General features: G+C 44.4%; 1 protein-coding gene across 1 annotated transcript in view; it reads right to left on the bottom strand.

Moving 5' to 3' along the window:
- Positions 1-22112, bottom strand: part of ALDH1A2 (aldehyde dehydrogenase 1 family member A2) — a 99432-nt gene that overhangs the window by 59710 nt on the left and 17610 nt on the right. Inside the window, exons 2-3 of the mRNA XM_073618808.1 lie at positions 8145-8249; positions 7332-7472 (exon numbers count right to left, since the gene is read on the bottom strand). Of these exons, the coding sequence (XP_073474909.1) occupies positions 7332-7472; positions 8145-8249 (246 nt within the window). The remainder of the gene's footprint in view (positions 1-7331; positions 7473-8144; positions 8250-22112) is intronic.

Genomic DNA, 22112 nt, shown 5'->3' on the forward strand with positions numbered 1-22112 from the left:
CAACCGATTTGTATCAGTGCCATCTCTTTACAACCAATTCATATTGCATACCTGCTACAATCCGATTTGAACCTAGTCGCATCGGCAGCACAACGGTTCGCATCGGATGCATCCCGCTCACTGATTCTTATTAGTCCCTGTTGTACTCCACAAATGGTTCGTTGTTTATGTAATTTTCTACTGACTGTTTCGTATTGCTTTCATGTCATACAAATCACAGTCGGATTCAAGCCTAGTCGCCTCGGCGGCACAACGGTTTGCATCGGTCTTATCCTGCACACCAATTTGTAGTGGTTCGTACCATACCCTACGATTCATTATTTATTTTATTTATTTTTTGTCCGATTCACATCACCTCAGCAGCTACATGCAACACAGTCCACTCCGAACCTAGTCACACAAGCGGCACAACTGTTCGTGTCACGAGTATCCCACACACCAATACGTAGCAGTCCCTATAACAAATCTACGATTCGTTACGTATGCCACTTCGCAGTTCCTTCCTACATATACAGTTTCTGCTATCCTTTTCTTTTTCGCCTATCAGTAGGTGACCTTTCTTGCAATCGCTGCAAGCTATGCATCTCATCATAACTCCTTGCAATCGCTGCAAAACACGCATCTCAGCATATACCCATTTGCAATCGCTGCAACATGCATCTCAGTATAAACTCCTTGCAATCGCTGCAAGAACACGCATCTCAACATTTACCCATTTGCAATCGCTGCAAAAACATGCATCTCAGTATAATCTCCTTGCAATCATTGCAAGATCACGCATCTCAACATTTACCCATTTTTGCAATTGCTGCAACATGCATCTCAGTATAAACTCTTTGCAATCGCTGCAAGATACGCATCTCATGATAACTCCTTGCAATCGCTGCAAAAAACACGCATCTCAGCATATACCCATTTTGCAATCTCTGCAAAACATGCATCTCAGTACAAACTCCTTGCAATTGCTGCAAGATACGCATCTAAGCATATACCCATTTTGCAATCACTGCAAGAACACGCATCTCATCATAACTCCTTGCAATCGCTGCAAGACACGCATCTCATAATAACTCCTTGCAATCGCTGCAAGACACGCATCTCATCATAACTCCTTGCAATCGCTGCAAGACACGCATCTCATCATAACTCCTTGCAATCGCTGCAAGACACGCATCTCATCATAACTCCTTGCAAGACACGCATCTCATCATAACTCCTTGCAAGACACGCATCTCATCATAACTCCTTGCAATCGCTGCAAGACACGCATCTCATCATAACTCCTTGCATTTGCTGCAAAAAACACGCATCTCGGCATATACCCATTTTGCATCTCAGTACAAACTCCTTGCAATTGCTACAAATACATGCATCTTACCATTTACCCGTATACAATCACTGCAAAACATGCATCTCAGTATAAACTCCTTGCAATTGCTGCAAATACACGCATCTTAGTGTTTACCCACTTGCAATCGCTGCAAAACATGCATCTCAGCATTTACCCTTTTTTGCAATCGCTGCAAAACATGCATCTCAGCATTTACCCTTTTTTGCAATCACTGCAAAACATGCATCTAAGTATAAACTCCTTGCAATCGCTACAAAACACGCATCTCAGCATTTACCCATTTTTGCAATCACTGCAAAACACGCATCTCAGTATATACTCCTTGCAATCGCTGCAAAAACACGCATCTCAGCATATACCCATTTGCAATCGCTGCAAACATGCATCTCAACATATACTCCTTGCAATCCCTGCAAGCACACTCAGTGGTGCTCATACAGCCCACTTCATTTTTTAGTGGCACTTAATCGGTCACTCGTCTCCAGTGGCATTCATACGAGCCACTCATCGTTTTCGTCTGTCTTTTCTCCCTCAGGTCAGTCGAGTTCAGGTTCCATCCTGTACCAGGTTGGACGTTATTTCCCAGGTAAAAAAAAACAAAAAAAAAAAACGCTATGTTTGCATCTCCACCAGGGCCAGTCGCATACAAGGGGGACACATAAAGAAAAAAAAAAAAGTAAAGAAATCTTGTTGCACTCATGTCACCCCTACTGCAGGTGTTCCCGGTCGACCGAGTTTCGATCATAACCAGGACCTCGCTACTAGAACGTCAGTCAGGGCCTAGTTCATGGGCTTTTCTATCACATCATTCTGCAGCACCCTTTCACTATACCGTTACTTCACATACATCATTGGACGTGATCTCCAGGCGTTAGTTCTGTCACATATGTCTATACATGACACTCTGTTTTCGAAGGGCGACCTTTCACCTCGCAGACAAGGTCGCTTAACAGTAGACTTGCTGGCAGTGCAAGTGTTAGCAGGCCGAGCACACGTCACCCCCTACAGACCGCAACATTCCTACGTAGGCCTTACCAGACTTCTACTTCTCACCCCAGTACGCCCTGGGGTTCTGGTCTTCAGGTTTGTGCTTGCCACAGACAGGCACCCGAGCTATCGGTTATCTGGCCAGTCACCTCCTGGCCCACCTCGGTCGCCACGCACTCTTGTGAGTTTTCTAAATTTCCACTCAACATAAGTTCTGCACAACAGAACTCTGTCAGCTCCTGTCTATGCCTATCATTCCTTTTTCTGTACTTCTCCCTTTTTTCCTCCTCTCTGAGTTTTCTCTTTACCACTCCGCTCTCTATCCTATGGCTATGACTTCTCTTAAATATGAGCACCCAGCCCCCTTTTTGTCTTCTGGCAGCGAGGACTTCACACCCGCCCCTCTGTTACCCCCCCCAAGCGGCTCAGAGCGCGGCTGCCTGCAGTCCCTCAGGGGACAGAACATCCCCCAAACTCATAGCTGAGTCGCAGGGATGTTCCCTTTCCTGCTAACAGCCAGGAAGGCAAAGCTTTTCAGGCTCCTCTTCCCGCCTCCAGCTGCAGCTGGGCCCAACAGGCATCCCTACAATCCATCCATGGGGCCCAGCTGCACTCTTTGGTCTCCCCCTTAGCCGCAACAGTTCAGACGTCCAGACCAGAGTCACACCTTTGAAAGTTCGCCCATCTATGGCCCTCCCGGACCTGGTCATGGTCCCGATGACAGCTTCTCCTTCTGCAGGTACTCTGCACCTATCCTCCTCCCTGTTCATCTTGTCCCGACCAGCATCAGGGAGGATACATTGGAGGGCAAAGACGTCAATTGGCATCCCTGCTCATCTCAGTCCATGACTTAGCTGACAACAAATCATACGCCTGGGGGGATGTCTCAGTGGTTGTCAAGTCGAGAGACCCCAGCCTCAGTCGTAAGCTGTCAGCCACTGAGTTCGCCCTGGCCTTCGGGATGTTCAGAGATGTACTTTGTTCAGCCACCCTCAGCAGGAGGGAGGAGCGAGACTTATATCTTCATGCAGTGACAGATCTTGCTTACAAATATGGAGGTTTTGCTGTCTACGACCATCGATCATTTTCAGCCAAAGCAGCAGCGAGACTTGCCCAGTTCCAGATAAGCTCTGACTGGAGCCTCACAGACACGGAACTCTTTTGTTGCCACTTCGCCCACAAAGCTGACGGTTTCGCCCAATCCCTCACTTGAACCTGTTACACCAGGCCCAGTGTCACAGGGTTATCCATTATCCAGACGATTTTCTGCTTATCGAACACCTAGACATACCCCCCCCGGTAGATCTAGACAAGCTAAGAGAGGTCTTCAACAATCTCAATGAACACATAGTGGAAGGTCCAACACATTTCATAAGTTTCTCAGGCATCGTCCTGGATACGCACGCCATGCAGCCTAGCCTGCCTTCTGACAAATTAGCTTGTGTTGGGTTGGTCATTCAGGAGTTTACCCGGTCACAGGAATGTACTAAAAGACAGCTGCAGTCCTTGATAGGGATGCTCAATTTCGCTATGAGAACAATTCCTCAGGGGCGGTCGTTCATCTCAAGGCTCTTAGTCTTTCTTGCCCGAGTGCAGGACCCGACCAAGTCCTCAGACTAGACCCAGCAGCAATAGCAGACTTGGCTATGTGGGACGAGTTCCTCTTCAACTGGAACGACATATCAATGTTTTTCCCTCCAGTATCAGCTCAGTCGCCCCAGGTAGTCACAGATGCTGCAGCCTCCACTGGCTTTGCTGCAATTTTTGGCCATCACTGGTTTGCCAGACCTTGGCCCCCGGAAATCTGCCTGATTCCTGGTTTCCCTCGATCTTCGTCATTGTTCGAGCTGTACCCCATCGTGGTAGCAGCCCAAGTCTGGGGCCACACGTGGACAGATCAGACAGAGCTCTTCACCACAGACAACCAGGTTACAGCTGACATCATTAATGAGGGTAGATCCAAGTTGCTCCCCGTCATGTCCTTCCTGCGCAGTCTGCTGCAATTGTCACTACATCACCAAATTTAACAGTTACTGTAAGCATATCCCTGGCAAGTGCAATACCGCAGCCGATGCACTGTCCTGCTCCAATTTTGTCTCATTCTTCCAGCAGGAACCCGGAGCCGACCCGTCATCCACTCCTATTCCACCTTGGTCTCAACTAACAATGGATTGAAGCCACACCTTGCCAATGCAACCCGGCTCATCAACCACTCACTATTTAGCAACACACTAAAGGTTTATCCCACGGCCTGGAACACCTACCGTAGGTTCCTTGCCACTTGTCCCGGAACCACAGCAGATGACGTCACTCATGTCCTAGCCTTTATATCTTATTGCCACACACAGCTGGCTCTCCCTCATACCCCTATCAGGCTGTACCTGGCCGGTATCCAAGCCACTATGTCCTTTATCTTACGGAAAACGCAACAAACCGGACCCGGAGTGGATATAAACTTCTTTTGAACCAGCAACGCCTGGTGCCCAGCAACAATCTTTTGACCATCTGCTCTTTCACCTACCCAGCCAGCCAGTCTCCAGCCCATTACTGCCTTTTCAGGTCAACCACCTGAGTGGAAATCAGTTTATTAAACATGTTTGGGTCCTACTGGTCAACTTAGGCCTAGACCCCAGGCGGTATTCTGGATATTCCTTTGGATCGGCGCAGCCTCAGCCACATCTCAGCACGGAGTACCAGACCATGTGACCAAGAAGCTAGGCAGGTGAAAGTCTGCCTGCTTTACCAGATATGTATATATATTCCCTCAAGATGGCCCTTTTTCCAAGCTCACTCAATGAGGTTAGAGGCAATAAAGATACTTCCCTACCTGGTTATTTTTGGCCCCTTTTCTTGCCATACCTACCAGACGACCAAAAGCCACACCTCAGGTCTATTTATGTTGTGAGTCTTGTCGCGTGTTTATGTGATGCACATTTGTCTGGTCTTAGGGCCACGACCATTAGATAGAAGGCCAGTGTGCTGGCCTGAATTTATGGGAGGAGCCCGGAGGGTATTTAAGCTGACCACTTCCCCTTCCTCTTTGTCAGTTTCAGTGCACGATACCCTCCCTCCCATTCCCCTTTTTACAGCACTTCTCAGCAAATTCTCTTCCACAATCATCCATTACTTATCTTGGGTATGGCCCCTTTTCTTGCCATACCTACCAGACCACCAAAAGCCACACCTCAGGTCTATTTATGTTGTGAGTCTTGTCGCGTGTTTATGTGATGCACATTTGTCTCGGTCTTAGGGCCACGACCATAAATATATATATATATATATATATATATATATATATATATATATATATATATATATGTGTGTGTGTGTATATAAATATATAATGTGTTTGTGTGTATGTGTGTATATAGTGTAGGGGGACAGAATGTCCATGTGTTAAGCAGTGATAATTTATCACTGCTTAATAAACGGACACTTTGATTTGTTTCAGTGAATTTCTGGCACTGTGATCTCGTTATGTCTCACGAGATTCCTGTATCAGGGGCGTTCTCCCCTGTTTGAAGCATTTGTAGATAGCTTCATTCCTCCAAAGGAGAAGCGATCTACACAGCTTCATAAATTGGCACTCAGAGGAGAACAATCTCCTCTGTGAATGCCGGAGAATGGAGCAGTGAATATTTTTCACTGTTTCATAAATGGACACCTTAGTGCCTGCACTGATTTACTACAATCCTACTTGCCACTGTAACATGAAACAGACCTCGTCCAATTATTTTTAACCCCTTCCCGACGAACATAGGCAGATGTGCATACTTGGCTTTCAGGGGTTATACCGTGATGATGCCCGCAGCTGAAGGCATCATCCTGGTACTGTTTTTTAGAGCCGGCGATTGGCTTTCCTGGTATAACAACCAATGTGGCTAAAAGCCGCTCGGCTGTTATACCGGAGGAGCGGGAGGGGACTTTCCATCCGGCGGCCCGATGACCAATCTGCCACCTTCAGCAGCTAGAAACTGACTGGAACGAAGCTGTGAGCTGCTTCATTCCAGTCTCCTAATTGTAAACACGGAAGCGACGTCATGATGTCACTTCCTGTTTACTCGGCTGCCAATGGCGCCGGTTCTAAACAAATACACAGTATTCAGAATCACCGAAAATGGCGATCTGAATACTTTGAAGTGCAAAGGAGGGATCGAGGGTCTTTTAGACCCCTGATCCCTCCATAAAGAGTACCTGTCACCACCTATTACTGTCACAGGGATGTTTACAAAAAGTCATCAAAAAAACATTTTTTTAAACACAATTTATTAATATAAAAATAAATAAAATAAATACGAAAAAAAAAGTTTTAAAGGCCCTCCCGCGAACTCGTGCAGCAAAGAAAACGCATACGGAAGTCGTGCCCGCATATGTAAACTGTGTTCAAATCACACATGAGAGGTATCGCCGCAATCGTCAGAGTGAGAGCAATAATTCTAGCCCTAGACCTCCTCTGTAACTCTAACCTGGTAACCGTAAAAAAAATTGAAAGCGTCTCCTATGGAGATTTTTAGGTACCGTAGTGTGTCGCCGTTCCACGAGTGTTTGCAATTATAAAGCGTGACATGTTTGGTATCTATTTACTCGGCGTAACATCATCTTTCACATTATACAAAAAAATTGGGGTAACTTTACTGTTTGTTTTTTTTTAATTCATAAAAATGTCCCTTTTCCCAAAAAGTTGAGTTTAAAACACCACTGCACAAATACCGTGTGATATAAAATATTGCAACAATCGCCATTTTATGCTCTAGATTCTCTGCTAAAAAAATAAGCAAAAAATCTAGCAAAAAATACGGATTTTTAACTTGTAAACACCAAATTTCAAAAATAGGCTTAGTCATGAAAGGGTTAATCTTTGTCATATTTCTCCTTCTCCTGAATGTCATGTGAACTACAAATGACTGCATTCAACAACTCCAAACACAAAGATTGTCTCAAAATAGTATTATCATCCCTTTTAAAGGATTATATGAATTGATTATTTACTTACAGCAAGGATTGCTCTCTCTCTTTCTACCAGATCAGCTAGTTTATCCAAAAGTCGCCCCCTCTCAGATGCATCCATTCTTCGCCACACTGAACCCAGAGAAAACGCTAAACGTGCGGCCCTTACTGCTTTGTCCACATCGGCCTTTTAAAAGATGAGAAAAATAATTATAGTTGTCTTATAAAGATGGATCACATTATGAAAGTAAAATTTATAAATACAAATCTAATAATCTTCAGAGATAGAGTTAATCCTATGCTTTTTACTGATTTAGCAACTTATTGCTACCGCCTTATGTACAGCATGTTTATTTTGGCACGTTACAGATGAGATGATTGCCAATAAAATAAAATTATCCAGTGACCTAAAAACAAAACTCTTCCTGCAATTTAGTCCTTAAAGAAAGTCAGAAAAGAATATGGCAGCTGCCATTCCTGTATTCCTGTATTTTTTTTTGCATGCTCCAGTGCTGACATTAGGAATCTTGTTTTACTACTTAGAGAGTGACTGACCTGGAACAAGCATGATGGTCAGGTTTCCTCATACTTTTCATATTACATGCTTGTTCCAGGTCAGTGAAGCAAGGATAAGGACAAAGGATGACGGTCTTTGGTCCACACCGGATTAAACAAGCCAGTGACTGGAGCTTCTATATTCTCATCATGACAGGTTCCCCTTAAAGAGTTTGGAACCCTTTATGACTATTCTAGCATCCTAAAATGCATGCATACCCCAATACAGTGCATTATGATCTGAAATACAGGGGTGTTTTTTTAACTGACTGAGCAAACAGAATGTATGGTTTGATGCAGTTACCTTCTCAGCTTCTTGGACCTCACAGATCTGGTCTCCCGTGGACGGATTATAAACCGGGAAGGCTTTGCCGCTCTCAGAGCTCTGCCACTCATTATTTATAAAAATCTGAGAGAGTGGGAGAAAAAAATAATCAGTTCATACATTCACATCTGTCACATAATATATCCATGTCACAAATGTTCCTTCAATATTTTCCATTTTTCCATTTTCTATATTTATGTTTATAGCAAGAAAAATACAGATGATCTGTTGGGTAGATTGACCTAATTTTAGAAAGAATAAAATGCATGTATTTCTCAAGTTTCTATTATTAACAATAACATTGTTATGACCTATATTAAACATTCCTGTCAACTGGACATTAAACTAACAGGATAGCTTTATACTGGTAGTACTTTTCAGTTTCATTTTGTGCCCTTATGATAACAGAAATCTTGGAGTAGGTGTTTAAAAGGAAAATGTTCTCTGTCCATGCAGGGCTACCCCCAGCAACACATACCTACCCTTTACGCTTCTTAAGCTGGCCCTAGACCAGGGGTCTTAAATTAAAATTTACAAAGGTCCAGTGAGTAAATTGTTTGGCAAAGGTCAGAATCTCATATTTGCACTAAAACACAGCACAGTCCCCCTTTACCTCACAGCCCCCTCTTTAAATCAGTATCCTCACCCCCCTTCATATCAGAACCCTCCTTAACATCATAGTTTATCAGTGTCTATAACACCCTTTACATCACAGCCCCCCCCTTTAAAGCAGTCCCACAGTGTCCTCAGTTCCCCTTCACATCACATGCCCCTTTAAGTTGCAGTGCCCTTTACATCGTAGTGTCCCTTTATAACAAAAATTTCCCCTTTATGTCACAGTGCCCCTTTATGTCACAGTGCCCCTTTAATCACAGTGCCCTTTACCCCACAGTGCCCCTTGTATTACAGTGCCCCTTTATGTCACAATGCCTCTTTTCGTCACACTGCCCCTCCACATCAGAATGACCCTTTTAATGACCCTTTTAATGTAACTGTCCTACCTTTGGCAAGGTAAAGGAACTTAGCTGTGTGAGCTCTCCCGAGTCTCCCACCTAGCCGCTGCTGTCATCCCCACGACAGACGGGGGCGGGAGGAACTTCAGATCAGGCTGGAGGGTGGGAGCTGCCCAACTTACTATGTTAGCAAGCGTGTTTTAGCCACTTTTAATTTGAAAAGACTCCCCCTTTTCATCCCGATCTGCAGCACCTCCCGCCTTCGCCTGCTGTGAGGACGACAGCCGTGGTTGGGTGGGAGACTCGGGAGAGCTCACACAGCTGATAAGTGGCAGCCGCGGTCTGGACAGGACTGCCACTCGATCCACGGCCAATCTGTGGTTCGACCAAATAGTAATCCCTGCCCTAGACAAATCAAATTTGACAGATTATCATTAAATCACTTGGAATTCATTCCATAGGTGGGCCTTTTGGTACCACCCGGCTCAAAAAAAAATATTTTTAATTGACCTTGTCAAGGAAATCAACCAGAAAATAGTTAGTGGAACAGTGTTGGTATCCAATTAGATGCAGGTATTGTTTGGTATTTTGGTGTGTACTGTATACAGTATACTGTAGCCGGCACTAAAGAATTTTCCATCCATACTGTTTAGCAGGGATGGGGGATTTGAGTAATTTCGTAATGCTTAACACTCCATTCAGATGTCTGGAGTTTAGACATTTAGCTCCCGGGATTTTTCCCCCATCCCACGCATCCCTAAACCTGGCAGCACCAGGCATTTCTTTTCTCTCCCAGCCAAATGGAGCAGTGTAGAAATGAAAGAAAAGGAAAATATGCAAAGCTGGGGGCTGGGGGGAGTAAGGGAACCTGTTGCTTTGCCCTGTATATAAAAATGTTAATACAACATTCATATGTCAAGGCATACATGTTTAACCACATCTAAAATGTATGGGCTTGCTTCACGTTTCCATTGACCATACATACATGGCAGATTTATTTCAGCTTAGCAGAAAGTTTATAAATCTACTGCCAGATAAATTTAAATAAAGAATCATAGATTTTTTGAAAGAGGTACAATAAATAGATAGCTAGCCAATTTTGTAATTTAATGCTATTGAAGTTTGCAAACAACCATGATTTTAAAACTAAACAAAACTGTAGTTTCTCTTACTTGCAACCACGACAACAAAGCTCTCAACTGTCCCTGATTTTGAGGGACTGTCCCTTATTTGGAACAAAGTCCCCCTGTCCCTCCTTCTTCCTCATTTGTCCCTCATTTTGGAATGATCTATATAGCTGTATATAAAAGGATTTATCTATCCAAAAGTGCTTTACAGTGCTATTTCTAAATTGCAATATAAAGGAACAGTAGCAGTAAAAAAAAGCACTTGTGGGTTTAACCAATTATTTATTTTTGTATAATTATTCTTCAATGGAGGCGTGGCAAGGGGTGTGTCCTATGCCTACATACTTTTGCTAATAGGTGTCTCTAGTTCCCATCTAAGAAAATTGGGAGGTATGGATAGATTGTAGTCAGATTGGCCAGAATGCTCACTCTGTTGTAATTAGTATACCGTTTTGACATACAGTATCTCACAAAAGTGAGTACACCCCTCACATTTTTGTAAATATTTTATTATATCTTTTCATGTGACAATACTGAAGAAATTACACATTACTACAATGTAAAGTAGTGAGTGTACAGCTTGTATAACAGTGTAAATTTGCTGTCCCCTCAAAATAACTCAACACACAGCCATTAATGTCTAAACCGCTGGCAACAAACATGAGTACACCCCTAAGTGAAAATGTCCAAATTAGGCGCAATTAGCCATTTTCCCTCCCTGGTGTCATGTGACTCGTTAGTGTTACAAGGTCTCAGGTGTGAATGGGGAGCAGGTGTGTTAAATTTGGTGTTATCACTCTCACTCTCTCATACTGGTCACTGGAAGCTCAACATGGCACCTCATGGCAAAGAACTCTCTGAGGATCTGAAAAGAAGAATTGTTGCTCTACATAAAGATGGCCTAGGCTATAAGAAGATTGCCAAGATCCCCAAACTGTGCTGCAGAATGGTGGCCAAGACTATACAATTGTTTAAAAGGACAGGTTTCACTCAGAACAGGCCTCGCCATGGTTAACCACAGAAGATGAGTGTACGTGCTCAGTGTCATATCTAGAGGTCGTCTTTGGGAAATAGACGTATGGGTGCTGCCAGCATTGCTGCAGAGGTTGAAGGGGTGGGGGGGTCAGCCTGCCAGTGCTCAGACCATACGCCTCACACTGCATCAAAATGGTCTGCATGGCTGTCATCCCAGAAGGAAGCCTCTTCTAAAGATGATGCACAAGAAAGCCTGCAAACTGTTTGCTGAAGATAAGCAAACTAAGGGCATGGATTACTGGAACCATGTCCTGTGGTCTGATGAGACCAAGATAAACTTATTTTGGTTCAGATGGTTTCAAGCGTGTGAGGCAGCAACCAGGTGTGGAGTACAAAGACAAGTGTGTCTTGCCTACAATCAAGCATGGTGGTGGGAGTTTCATGGTCTGGGGCTGCATGAGTTCTGCCAGCACTGGGGAACTACAGTTCATTGAGGGAACCATGAATGCCAACATGTACTGTGACATACTGAAGCAGAGCATGATCCCCTCAATTTGGAGACTGGGCCACAGGGCAGTATTCCAACATGATAACGACCCCAAACACACCTCCAAGACGACCACTGCCTTGCTAAAGAAGCTGAGGACAAAGGTGATGGACTGGCCAGGCATGTCTCCAGACCTAAACCCTATTGAGCATCTGTGGGGCATCCTCAAATGGTGAATGGAAAAGCGCAAGGTCTCTAATATCCACCAGCTCTGTGATGTCGTCATGGAGATGTGGAAGAGGACTCCAGTGACAACCTGTGAAGCTCTGGTGAACTCCATGCCCAAGAGGGTTAAGGCAGTGCTGGAAAATAATGGTGGCCACACAAAATAATGACACTTTGGGCCCAATTTGGACATTTTCACTTAGGAGTGTATTCACTTTTGTTGCCAGCGGTTTAGAAATTAATGGCTGTGTGTTGAGTTGTAGTTTCTTCAGTGTTGTCACATGAAAAGATATAATAAAATATTTACAAAAATGTGAGAGGTGTACTCACTTTTGTGAGATACTGTATGTCTGCATGGAGCCCAAAGGCCAAGCATAGGCAATGTCCTTTTGGTTTACTGAAATTCCGGCAAAGACTTCTGCCCTTCTATATGAATGCTGGGGTGCATCAGAATCAAGCACACACTTCCACTAAATACTCATTTAAAGAAACGCACTGGCATGACTAGCACAACAATGTATACAGGTTAAAAGCAGATATGGGCTTACAAATAAGTGTGGAAAAACTGGAGTTTCACTTTAATAAGGTACACATAACAAATCAAAAATCAGCATTCGGCAGCCTGATTATACTTGTAGAAGCTTCTGTTTTATTAATAAAAACATAATAATGTGGACACACCTGAGCAACACGATGTGCAAAAAGTCATAAAGTGTAAATTTCCATCAAAAATAACTTCTTAATTGATCTGACTACATTAAACTTGATTGGTTGGGGGCGTGGCCTAGCGGGGCATGTGAACAGACCTGTTCACCGGAGCTCCCGCTGCTGATCCTCAGATTGATCCTTACCTCGCTTTTCCCGGCACCCAAAACCGCAGTGTCTGGTGCCTGCAGCCTCCCTGTCACCCCAGGATCCAGAAACAACCACAAATTCGGGCAATGATGACCCGAGGTATTCGTGGAGAATCCGCGGCCTCAGCCGCTCCAGACTTCCAAGATGGCGCCTGGACAACACAGCCTCAGAGAATGCCACGAGGCCAGGATAAGAAGACAAAACAGGGGGGTAAGTCACAGAAACCCCCTAAGACTAAAGACCAACCCAGGAATATGCTATATTACGCACAGAAGCTGGCAGGCTCTGCTGATTCCACACAGAACAGTACACAGCTCCCTGCAGTGTCCATAGAGCAGGCAGGCAGGGGGGACACAGACAGGCTGGAAGACACTGACATTATGGACTCTGTCCCTGATCCCATGCCAGGTCTGTTTGATCTGCAGGTGGAGGATAGCCCCCAACCTACGCTCGGTGAAATACTGCACGCGGTCCACAGATGTACTGCCTCGGTGGATGACCTCAAAGAAAAATTTGAGGGGCTGAAGGAGACTGCGTCTCTCCTCCGCCAGGATATTGAAAAAATTAGGGAGAGAACCACGGCATAGAGGGAAGAGTAAGTGACATAGAAGACCAGATGCCCCATTTGAACAGAGATGTAAGAGGGGCCACACAACATGCGCGCCAGGCCTTTGAAAAGACTGACGACATCGAGAACCGCCTGAGATGCAACAACGTCCGTACAGTGGGGCTCCCAGAGAAGGTGAAGAGCAAGGACCCCACGATGTTCGTTGAGGGATGGTTGCAGGAAATATTCGGTAAAGAGGCCTTCTCTCCCCTGTATGCAGTGGAACAGGCGCATCGGGTTCCGCCAAGACCTCTCCCACCTGGAAACCCCCCAGAATGATGCTGGCCAGGCTCCTTAACTACCGGGATCGTGAAGTTGTGCTGCGACTTGCTAGAGAGAAGGGAGCTGTGCAGTTTAATGGCACCAAAATTTCCTTTTATCCTGACTTCTCCGCTGAAGTGCAGCGCAGAGGATCCAAGTTTGCAGATGTTAAAAAATGGCTGCAACGATTACAGCTCAAGTATGCAATGCTATTCCCTGCCAAGCTGCGAATCACAGCCGGAGACCAGTCCAGAACCACTTTTTTGAAAACGCGCAAGATGCTGCAGGATGGTTGGACCAGAACGAACAAGACTTACGCTGCAGCAGGCGCGAAAATGAGGAAGGATGACTTCACTTAACCCATTTGTTGCAGGCATAAAGGGCGCCCACATTCCACTGTCGCTAACGCTACTTCTAAAGAGGACCTTTACTTAACACCCAATATCAGCGAGTGAATCTTAATATTCTATGAGCTCTCTACAATTTTTGTTTAACCATTCAGGTGGATTGCAATTGCGCTCCACACCTGAACTCTGCATGTTGCCACTGTTGTTATGGCTTGAGTTTTTGTGCTCTGTTGGCACGGTCAGGGCCTACGGAGCCCCACATTATTTGGAAACCCCTCGCTTGGCATTGTCAGCAGGGATTGGTTTACAGGATCTATTTTACCCCTGGACATATTACTTGGTTCGCTTTACCCTGCATTTGAGTTCACAACTCTCTCACAGAACTTTGATGCTTCTCCACTACATGAACTGCCTCATCAACTCACCTCGTGTTCCACACTGCTGGTTGTCCATCCCAGTTTATGCACGAACTGCATGTTGGAAGTCCTCGGGTACATCACCCAGTACTACAGGACCTTGTTACACTTATAAGAAATGGTATAGATATTTGCAATGTCTGATACACCCATAGTGTCCTGGAACATCCGGGGAGTGAATGATCGACTTAAAAGATCTATGATCTCAGCTGGACTGCGGAAGTTCCACCCGGCCATAATTGGCCTGCAGGAGACCCGCCTGCGGGCTGATATGGTCAGTTTCCTACAATACGCTTGGGTCGGTAAGGCCTATCACTCCACTTACTCTGCATTTTCTCGTGGAGTAAGTGTATTGATCCATAAAGCCCTAGTATACCAGGAATTGGACTCCCTGTTAGACATATCTGGTAGATTTGTGTTTCTGCACTGTAAATTATATACAATCACATTGATATTAGCCTTTGTATATGTGCCCCCTCCATTCTCCAGAGAGGTATTACAGCTGTTAATTTCTTACTTAGCTAATAAACCGGATATCCCGGTACTAATAATGGGTGACTTTAATTGCTACTTGGACCCTAAACTAGACAGACACCCTCCTGTGCAGCCCCCTGGGGGTGGACGGGGCACCGCTCTTAGCCGCCTACTTGCAGAGGTAGGATGGATTGATGTATGGTGTAGCCGTAATCCAGATAGCAAGCAATTTTCTTGTTTCTCTAAGACCCATGGGTCATTATCGCGTATTGATATGTGCGTAGGCACCCCAAATCTGGTTGGTAACATCTCTAAAGTCGAATACCTCCCACGGGGAGTGTCAGATCACTCTCCACTAGCTTTATGGTTAACTACCCAACCCCCAATAACTTACCCAGGGCCCCGTGGAAGTTAAATGCTTTCTGGTTAAAGCTCTTTGCTTCACAGGAAAGAATAGCCTCTCAGATCAGGGTTTTTTAGAACACACCGGCATTTAACTGGTGTTCACTTGAAACGGGAAACCTTTAAAGCATATTTAAGAGGAATTTTTATTCAAGAAATACAACAAGTCAAACACAACTCCTCGGTCCTGATAGAACAGGCGGGGTACTTGGTGAAACAATTAGAATTAACCTATATAACTGATCCTACTGACTCTGCTAGGGAGGCATGGATGTCAGCCCAGGATTCCTTGGACCGTCTGAGATCCTCCACTGTGGAACGAAAAAGGTTCTTTACAAAGCTGGTGTTTTATGAGGAGGGGGAAACGACGGGCCGTCTACTTGCAAAAATTGCACGATCTCAACAACAATCACCGGCCATTGGAGCTATTTGTGTTGCCAATGGGAAAGTAGCTCATTCTCCGGAGGTCGTTATATCCAAGCTGGCATCCTTTTATGGTGACCTTTATAAGCCAAGGGATGCTTACTCGGATGCAGATCTAACCGCATATATGTCAAAAATTGATTTACCTTCATTGTCTGCAGCAGCTCAAAAACAACTGGATGCTCCAATAACTCTAGAGGAGCTTCAGATGGCGGCCTGCTCTTTTCCCACATGTAAGGCACCGGGAGAGGATGGCCTCCCTATGGAGGTATTTAGTCAATATGAAGAACAGATACTTCCTGAATTGTTAAAGGTTTTTAATGCTTGCCTGGAAGCAGGAAGACTCCCTGAATCTATGGCAAGAGCAAACGTAATTCTACTTCTTAAACAGGGGAAGGATCCGGTTGACCCTGGCTCCTACAGACCTATTTCGTTACTCCAGAGTGACGTAAAGATCCCTGCCAAGGTCTTGGCGCTTCGGGTCAACGGGATTATCTCCTCCATTATACACCAGGATCAGGCTGGCTTCATGACACACAAAAGTCCACGGCCACTAATCTGAGGAGGTTGTTCCTAAACATACAAATGCAAGCAGATTATGGGGGTCAGAGGGCACTGTTGTCTCTAGATGCCAACAAAGCTTTTGACAGCGTTAGCTGGAGATATTTATGGGCAGTATTAGAAAAATTTGGTTTCGGGGACGGATTTATAGCATGGGTTAAGTTACTGTATGCATCCTCTCAGGCTAACATTAGAATGGCGGATAGAGTTTCACAAGCATTTGTCTTGGGCAGGGGGACAAGGCTAGGTTGCCCACTGTCCCCGCTGCTCTTTGCGATTGCAATAGAGCCACTGGCAGCCCTGATAAGAGACAGTGCGCAGATTCAGGGGTTCCAATATGGAACTCTGCACGAAAAAATAATGCTGTACGCGGACGACATGCTACTCTTTCTGGGGGACCCGAGTCATTCATTAACAGAGGTGATGTCCATAATAAAACTGTTTGGCCACCACTCTGGGTTAACCATAAACTGGTCCAAATCAGCTCTGATGATGCTGGACCATGGGATTGTACTTCCCGACCATTGCCCCATACCTCTGGTCACTAGTTTCAAATATCTGGGCATACAAATAGCACCCAGGATTGGAGACTACTGTTCCCTAAACATATATCCCTTGCTGTCTCATTTTCGAGACAAAATAAATACATGGAATAACTTGAAGATGTCGTTGGCAGGCAAGGCTAACCTAATCAAAATGATCTTAATGCCCCAGTTACTATACTTCCTGCACAATACACCGGTAGTATATCCTCTAAAAAGTTTCAGAATAGTAAACACCCTTTTGCGTCGATTACTGTGGAATACCAAACCTCCTAGAATTAGGCTGGAACAGTTACAGCAGTCTAAGGACAACGGGGGGCTGGTGATCCCCAACCCCTGGTTGTACTATATAGCGTCCCAATTGCAACAGCTGGTTGGCTCCATGACTCCAGAACCGAAGGGCTCAGCGGCGCAGATGATGCTGATTGCCTCTGGAGCGGAGACCATTCCCATGGGCCTTGAGGCACAACTGTTTGCGAAATCCAATAAGCAGACCCCAACGCTGCCACTAGTACAGAAAATATGGAATAAGGTCAGACAACTCCAGGGGGTGCAAGGTTTTACAGATTTCAATCCAATATGGGGCAACCGATCATATACTGAGCTGGGAAAATTACAAGGGCCTAGATGGTGTAATCATGGGGTGAAGATGCTTTCCCACATATTTAAGGACGGTAAATTGCTTTCCTTTATAGAACTAAACTAAAAGATTTTTTCCTCTTAAGTGGGATTTTCAAGGGCAGAGGTCTTCAAAAAAGTATAGCAAGAAGTATAAGAAAATATCAAAATTTTCTTATATCAAAGATTTAAAAGTATAACATATACTGAATAAAGAACAAATACATAAAAACAAAAATGGATGCCAAAATTTACAAATAATGATAATACAACCAGGATATACACGACAAGTCGACATATAACCCCACAGAGGCTGTATCAGCAAGGAGCTAATTGACAGTGCAGGCCCAACGCGTTTCGAGGTTGCCACCTCTTCTTCAGGGGCTGGAGGTGAGGTGTATATCTGTCTAAGCAGCAATATTGTAGAAAAGAGACAGAGAAAACACACAATAGAAAATGTTATTTATCAAAAAATAATACATATATACAACTATTTACATGATAGAGATGTGGTATGGTAACAAAGAAATGTTCTAACCATGCTATTGCGGGATCAGCATCATATGGCATCCAGTTTAGGCGAGGGGAGGGGGGGAGGGAGAGTGGTTAGCCACCGGGGTCCAGACCCGAGTAACAGCGGCGCTGCCGCAAAACCAAGACCGCCAGCAGATCAAGACCCGACACAAAGGGCGTCACGTCCGTCAGCTAAGTTGTAAATTATCTAGTCAGCTAAAGAACAAAAGAGGGGGTATGTATAAGGGAAACCTTATCTTAGTACGGTTTCAAATAAGAAAAACCGAACCCTATTCGAATAATTACCAAGTTCTCAAACCAACACAAAACTGTTAAAAACATCATTGAACGTTATTGGCACGTTTTAAAATTAGACCCTACCATCGGTCCATTTATACAAAACAAACCGTCTTTTACGTTTAAACGGGCCAGGTCCATCAAGGACAACTTGGTATCCAGCGAATATGTTGGGGGTGGGGCAGGAAAACGAGATCCATGCAAACGCATAGGAACCTTCCGCTGCGGCGGATGCCCGTATTGCCACCAAACCCAATATTAAATTACCTGATGGCAGCAAATACACACCAAAACACTTTGCTAACTGCAAAACAATTGGTGTGATATATTTACTCATGTGCGACTGCGCAAGCTATTATGTCGGTAAAACGAACCAGGAATTCTGGCGGAGAGCCTACCGCCATATAATTTCTATGAAAACGTGTAATCCCAGTTTACCACTGGGCAGACACGTCTCTAATTTTCACTCTGGTGTATTTCCCAAGTTGTCCTTCTTAATTTTGGACCGCGTCCATCCAGGGCTACGTGGGGGGGACTGGAGCAAAATCCTGTTGCAAAAAGAACAAAAGTGGATTTTCCGTCTCCAGGCCACTAAGGCACCAGGCCTTAACGAGACCACGTCTTTTAGACCCTTTCTAGAGGGCTTCACCTCGGGGGGGTCCAAATGGGAACCCCCCAACGTGAATACCCCTCTTTTCTTGTAGAATCATCAGCATTTGGATGGATTTGGCGAGCTAACAATTATCTGTAGTTGGTTGGGGATGGTGATAGAAATGAGTAACAATCCTTTTTTATGTCACTGCTACTGTATTTTCCTATATATATTTTCCTATATAGATATATATTTTCCTATATAGATTATTATTAAGCTGGTAGCTATATTTATTTTAAAAAATTTCTCTCCCCTCTCTTTCCTCTGCAATGTATGTTTCCAACTATATGTTATGCTTGCAGTTATCCTCCCCCCCTCCATTATCCTCTTCATATGGCCATCCATGGGTTAATACTGCGGTATTGTGTTTTATCTTGAGGGCTGGGGGTGTGTATGCCATCGGGGATGCGGATCTGTGAGCGCTGCGGCGTGGGGGACCTCCTCTGTCAGCGTTCAGACTTGACACTCGGCGCACGGGGGCCGAAGCTGCCACTCTCAGTCTGGAAATGCTCGGCCTCCCTGTATATGATCGCCTATGACCGGGATGTGTTTATCCCGTTGTCATGGCGATCTGCGCGCCGCGGGTGCCTGACGCGGACGCCAGTCCCCTCCCAGCACGGGTCCTGTTTCCCTTCCAGGATGTGATGTATTCCGCTCCTGGATTGGACCCGTGTGTGGGGCGGGGGGACGGGTCTGCGCGCCGGGGACTCGGAGGGCGGCTCCTCCTGTCAGTGATGACGCTGCTCCCAGTGGAGTCAGCTGTTTCACATGTGCTCTCAATGAGTAGCACTATTTAAACTGCACACCAGACTGTCAGCTCACACACTGGGAGGACACAGAACCTAAGGTGCAGCTGCCATGACCTGTTAAGGTAATTAATTTAGCCTTTCTCTCCATATTTAGAATTAAGCTCTACTTTGAATGGTCCATGGAGCTGCGGTATGTATATACATACTGAGCACCAGTACCACCTACGGAGTTGAAAGATACCACTATACTTTATGCTCCTTGATAGATCTAAGACCCCTTACTTATTATTGGGACATATATTCCTTTTTGTGTCATTGTAGCTGCTCAACATAGGCGCTCCTCTGCTAATTTCTCCTGAAGTGTGGTATTTAAGATCAATCAGCCACTATAGACAACACTTTTATGCGAGTCAGCACAGGGACTAACCCTTCACTACGCACCAAGAGGTACGTTTAGAGGACTTCCACAAATGTCTGCTTATAAGAGAAAAATACCTATTTGAGTAACACTTAATTACTACATTACCTTTTTTTTTTTTTCTCTTGTTGTCAATCCATAGTACCCCCCATAGTCCTTACACCTGGGGTGTTGTCAGTGGCTGGATACCCGCTCTAGGAGTCAGCTTATAGACAACCCTAGTCCTCACATGACAATAGGTATGTACAATTAAATACTCATTAGAACCCCTTTTCTCAAATTCATTAGGGGGAACCTCATTTAATAAACTACTAGAGTATCTCTCTGGGACTATTGTTTCCCTTATACATACCCCCTCTTTTGTTCTTTAGCTGACTAGATAATTTACAACTTAGTTGACGGACGTGACGCCCTTTGTGTCCGGTCTTGATCTGCTGGCGGTCTTGGTTTCGCGGCAGCGGCGCTGTTACTCAGGTCTGGACCCCGGTGGCTAATCACTCTCCCTCCCCCCCTCCCCCTCGCCTAAACTGGATGCCATACGACGCCGATCCCGCAATAGCATGGTTAGAACATTTCTTTGTTACCATACCACATCTCTATCATGTAAATAGTTGTATATATGTATTATTTTTTGATATATAACATTTTCTATTGTGTGTTTTCTCTGTCTCTTTTCTACAATATTGCTCCTTAGACAGATATACACCTCACCTCCAGTCCCTGAAGAAGAGGTGGCAACCTCGAAACGCGTTGGGCCTGCACTGTCAATTAGCTCCTTGCTGATACAGCCTCTGTGGGGTTATGTGTAGCTCTGTCGACTTGTCGTGTATATCCTGGTTGTATTATTATTATTTGTAAATTTTGGCATCCATTTTTGCTTTTACGTATTTGTTCTTTATTCAGTATATGTTATACTTTTAAATCTTTGATATAATAAAATTTTGATATTTTCTTATACTTCTTGCTATACTTTTTTGAAGACCTCCGCCCTTGAAAATCCCACTTAAGAGGAAAAAATCTTTTAGTGTATATGCAAATAGGGATGTGGGCTGGTTGTCTTCGTCCATAAAGTTCGTGTCACCACCCTATTCTCTTTATAGAACTAAAGGCCAAATTTAACTTGCCGGATTACATGTTTTACTCATACCTTCAGTTAAGGCACGCCGTCGGTGCGCAGGGGGATGCTGGTGAGTGGACATTGTCGCCCACTCCTGTGTTCCATGTGCTACAGTTCAGTAGTGTCACTATGGTTTGGAAATCTACTTTGCCACCCACTAGCAGCTCCTGGGTAGAACACATGGGACAAACCCTCATAAAGGAAAAATACATATACCAACACAGGGGATGCCCGGGTAGGTTTGAACGTATTTTGGTCAAAATGGCTAGACACACCAGGCTTAAGCCCGAGAGAGCTTGTAATGTCCAGACTCCTGCATTCTCTATAAATAGGATGAGGGGATGCAAGACAGATTGTATATTACAAATAATGCAAGTTGTGGTGGTGGAACCAGGGAGAGGTGAAATATAGATGTCTAGAGAAATGCAATAGGTTGATAGATCATCTGAAACAAAAACTGTATACATGTTCATGAACCAAATGGGGGAACAAAACAATATACCTGTAATTGTAACCTGAGCATTGTTTATTGTTGGAAAATATGTGAATGTTAAATAAAACCTTTTCTGATTTAAAAAAAAAACTTGATTGGTTGCTGTAGGTTTCTGCATTTTGTACATTATGTTTGTTCTTATGTTCCGCCTTAAAGCGATACTAAACGATATCCTTATTCTCCAAAAATATTCCTTACACATCCACTACTTAATGGCCCTGTAATATTTTTTTCATGAAATTGCTTACTGAGTGACCAAGAGAGGATGGCTACATTCCTGCATACAGTGAGAATGTGGAGAATGAATGTAGCCATTCTCTGATAGGAAGTTGGATCACAGCAGCACAAAAAAAGGATATTGGAAATTTGGAGGAAGCAGAGAGCAATGGAATGGACTTTATTGAGTAAAGAATAGACAATTGAATAGATTTTTTT

The sequence above is a fragment of the Aquarana catesbeiana genome, linkage group LG03 (assembly GCF_042186555.1).
Source record: "Aquarana catesbeiana isolate 2022-GZ linkage group LG03, ASM4218655v1, whole genome shotgun sequence".
NCBI classification, from domain to species: Eukaryota; Metazoa; Chordata; class Amphibia; order Anura; family Ranidae; genus Aquarana; species Aquarana catesbeiana.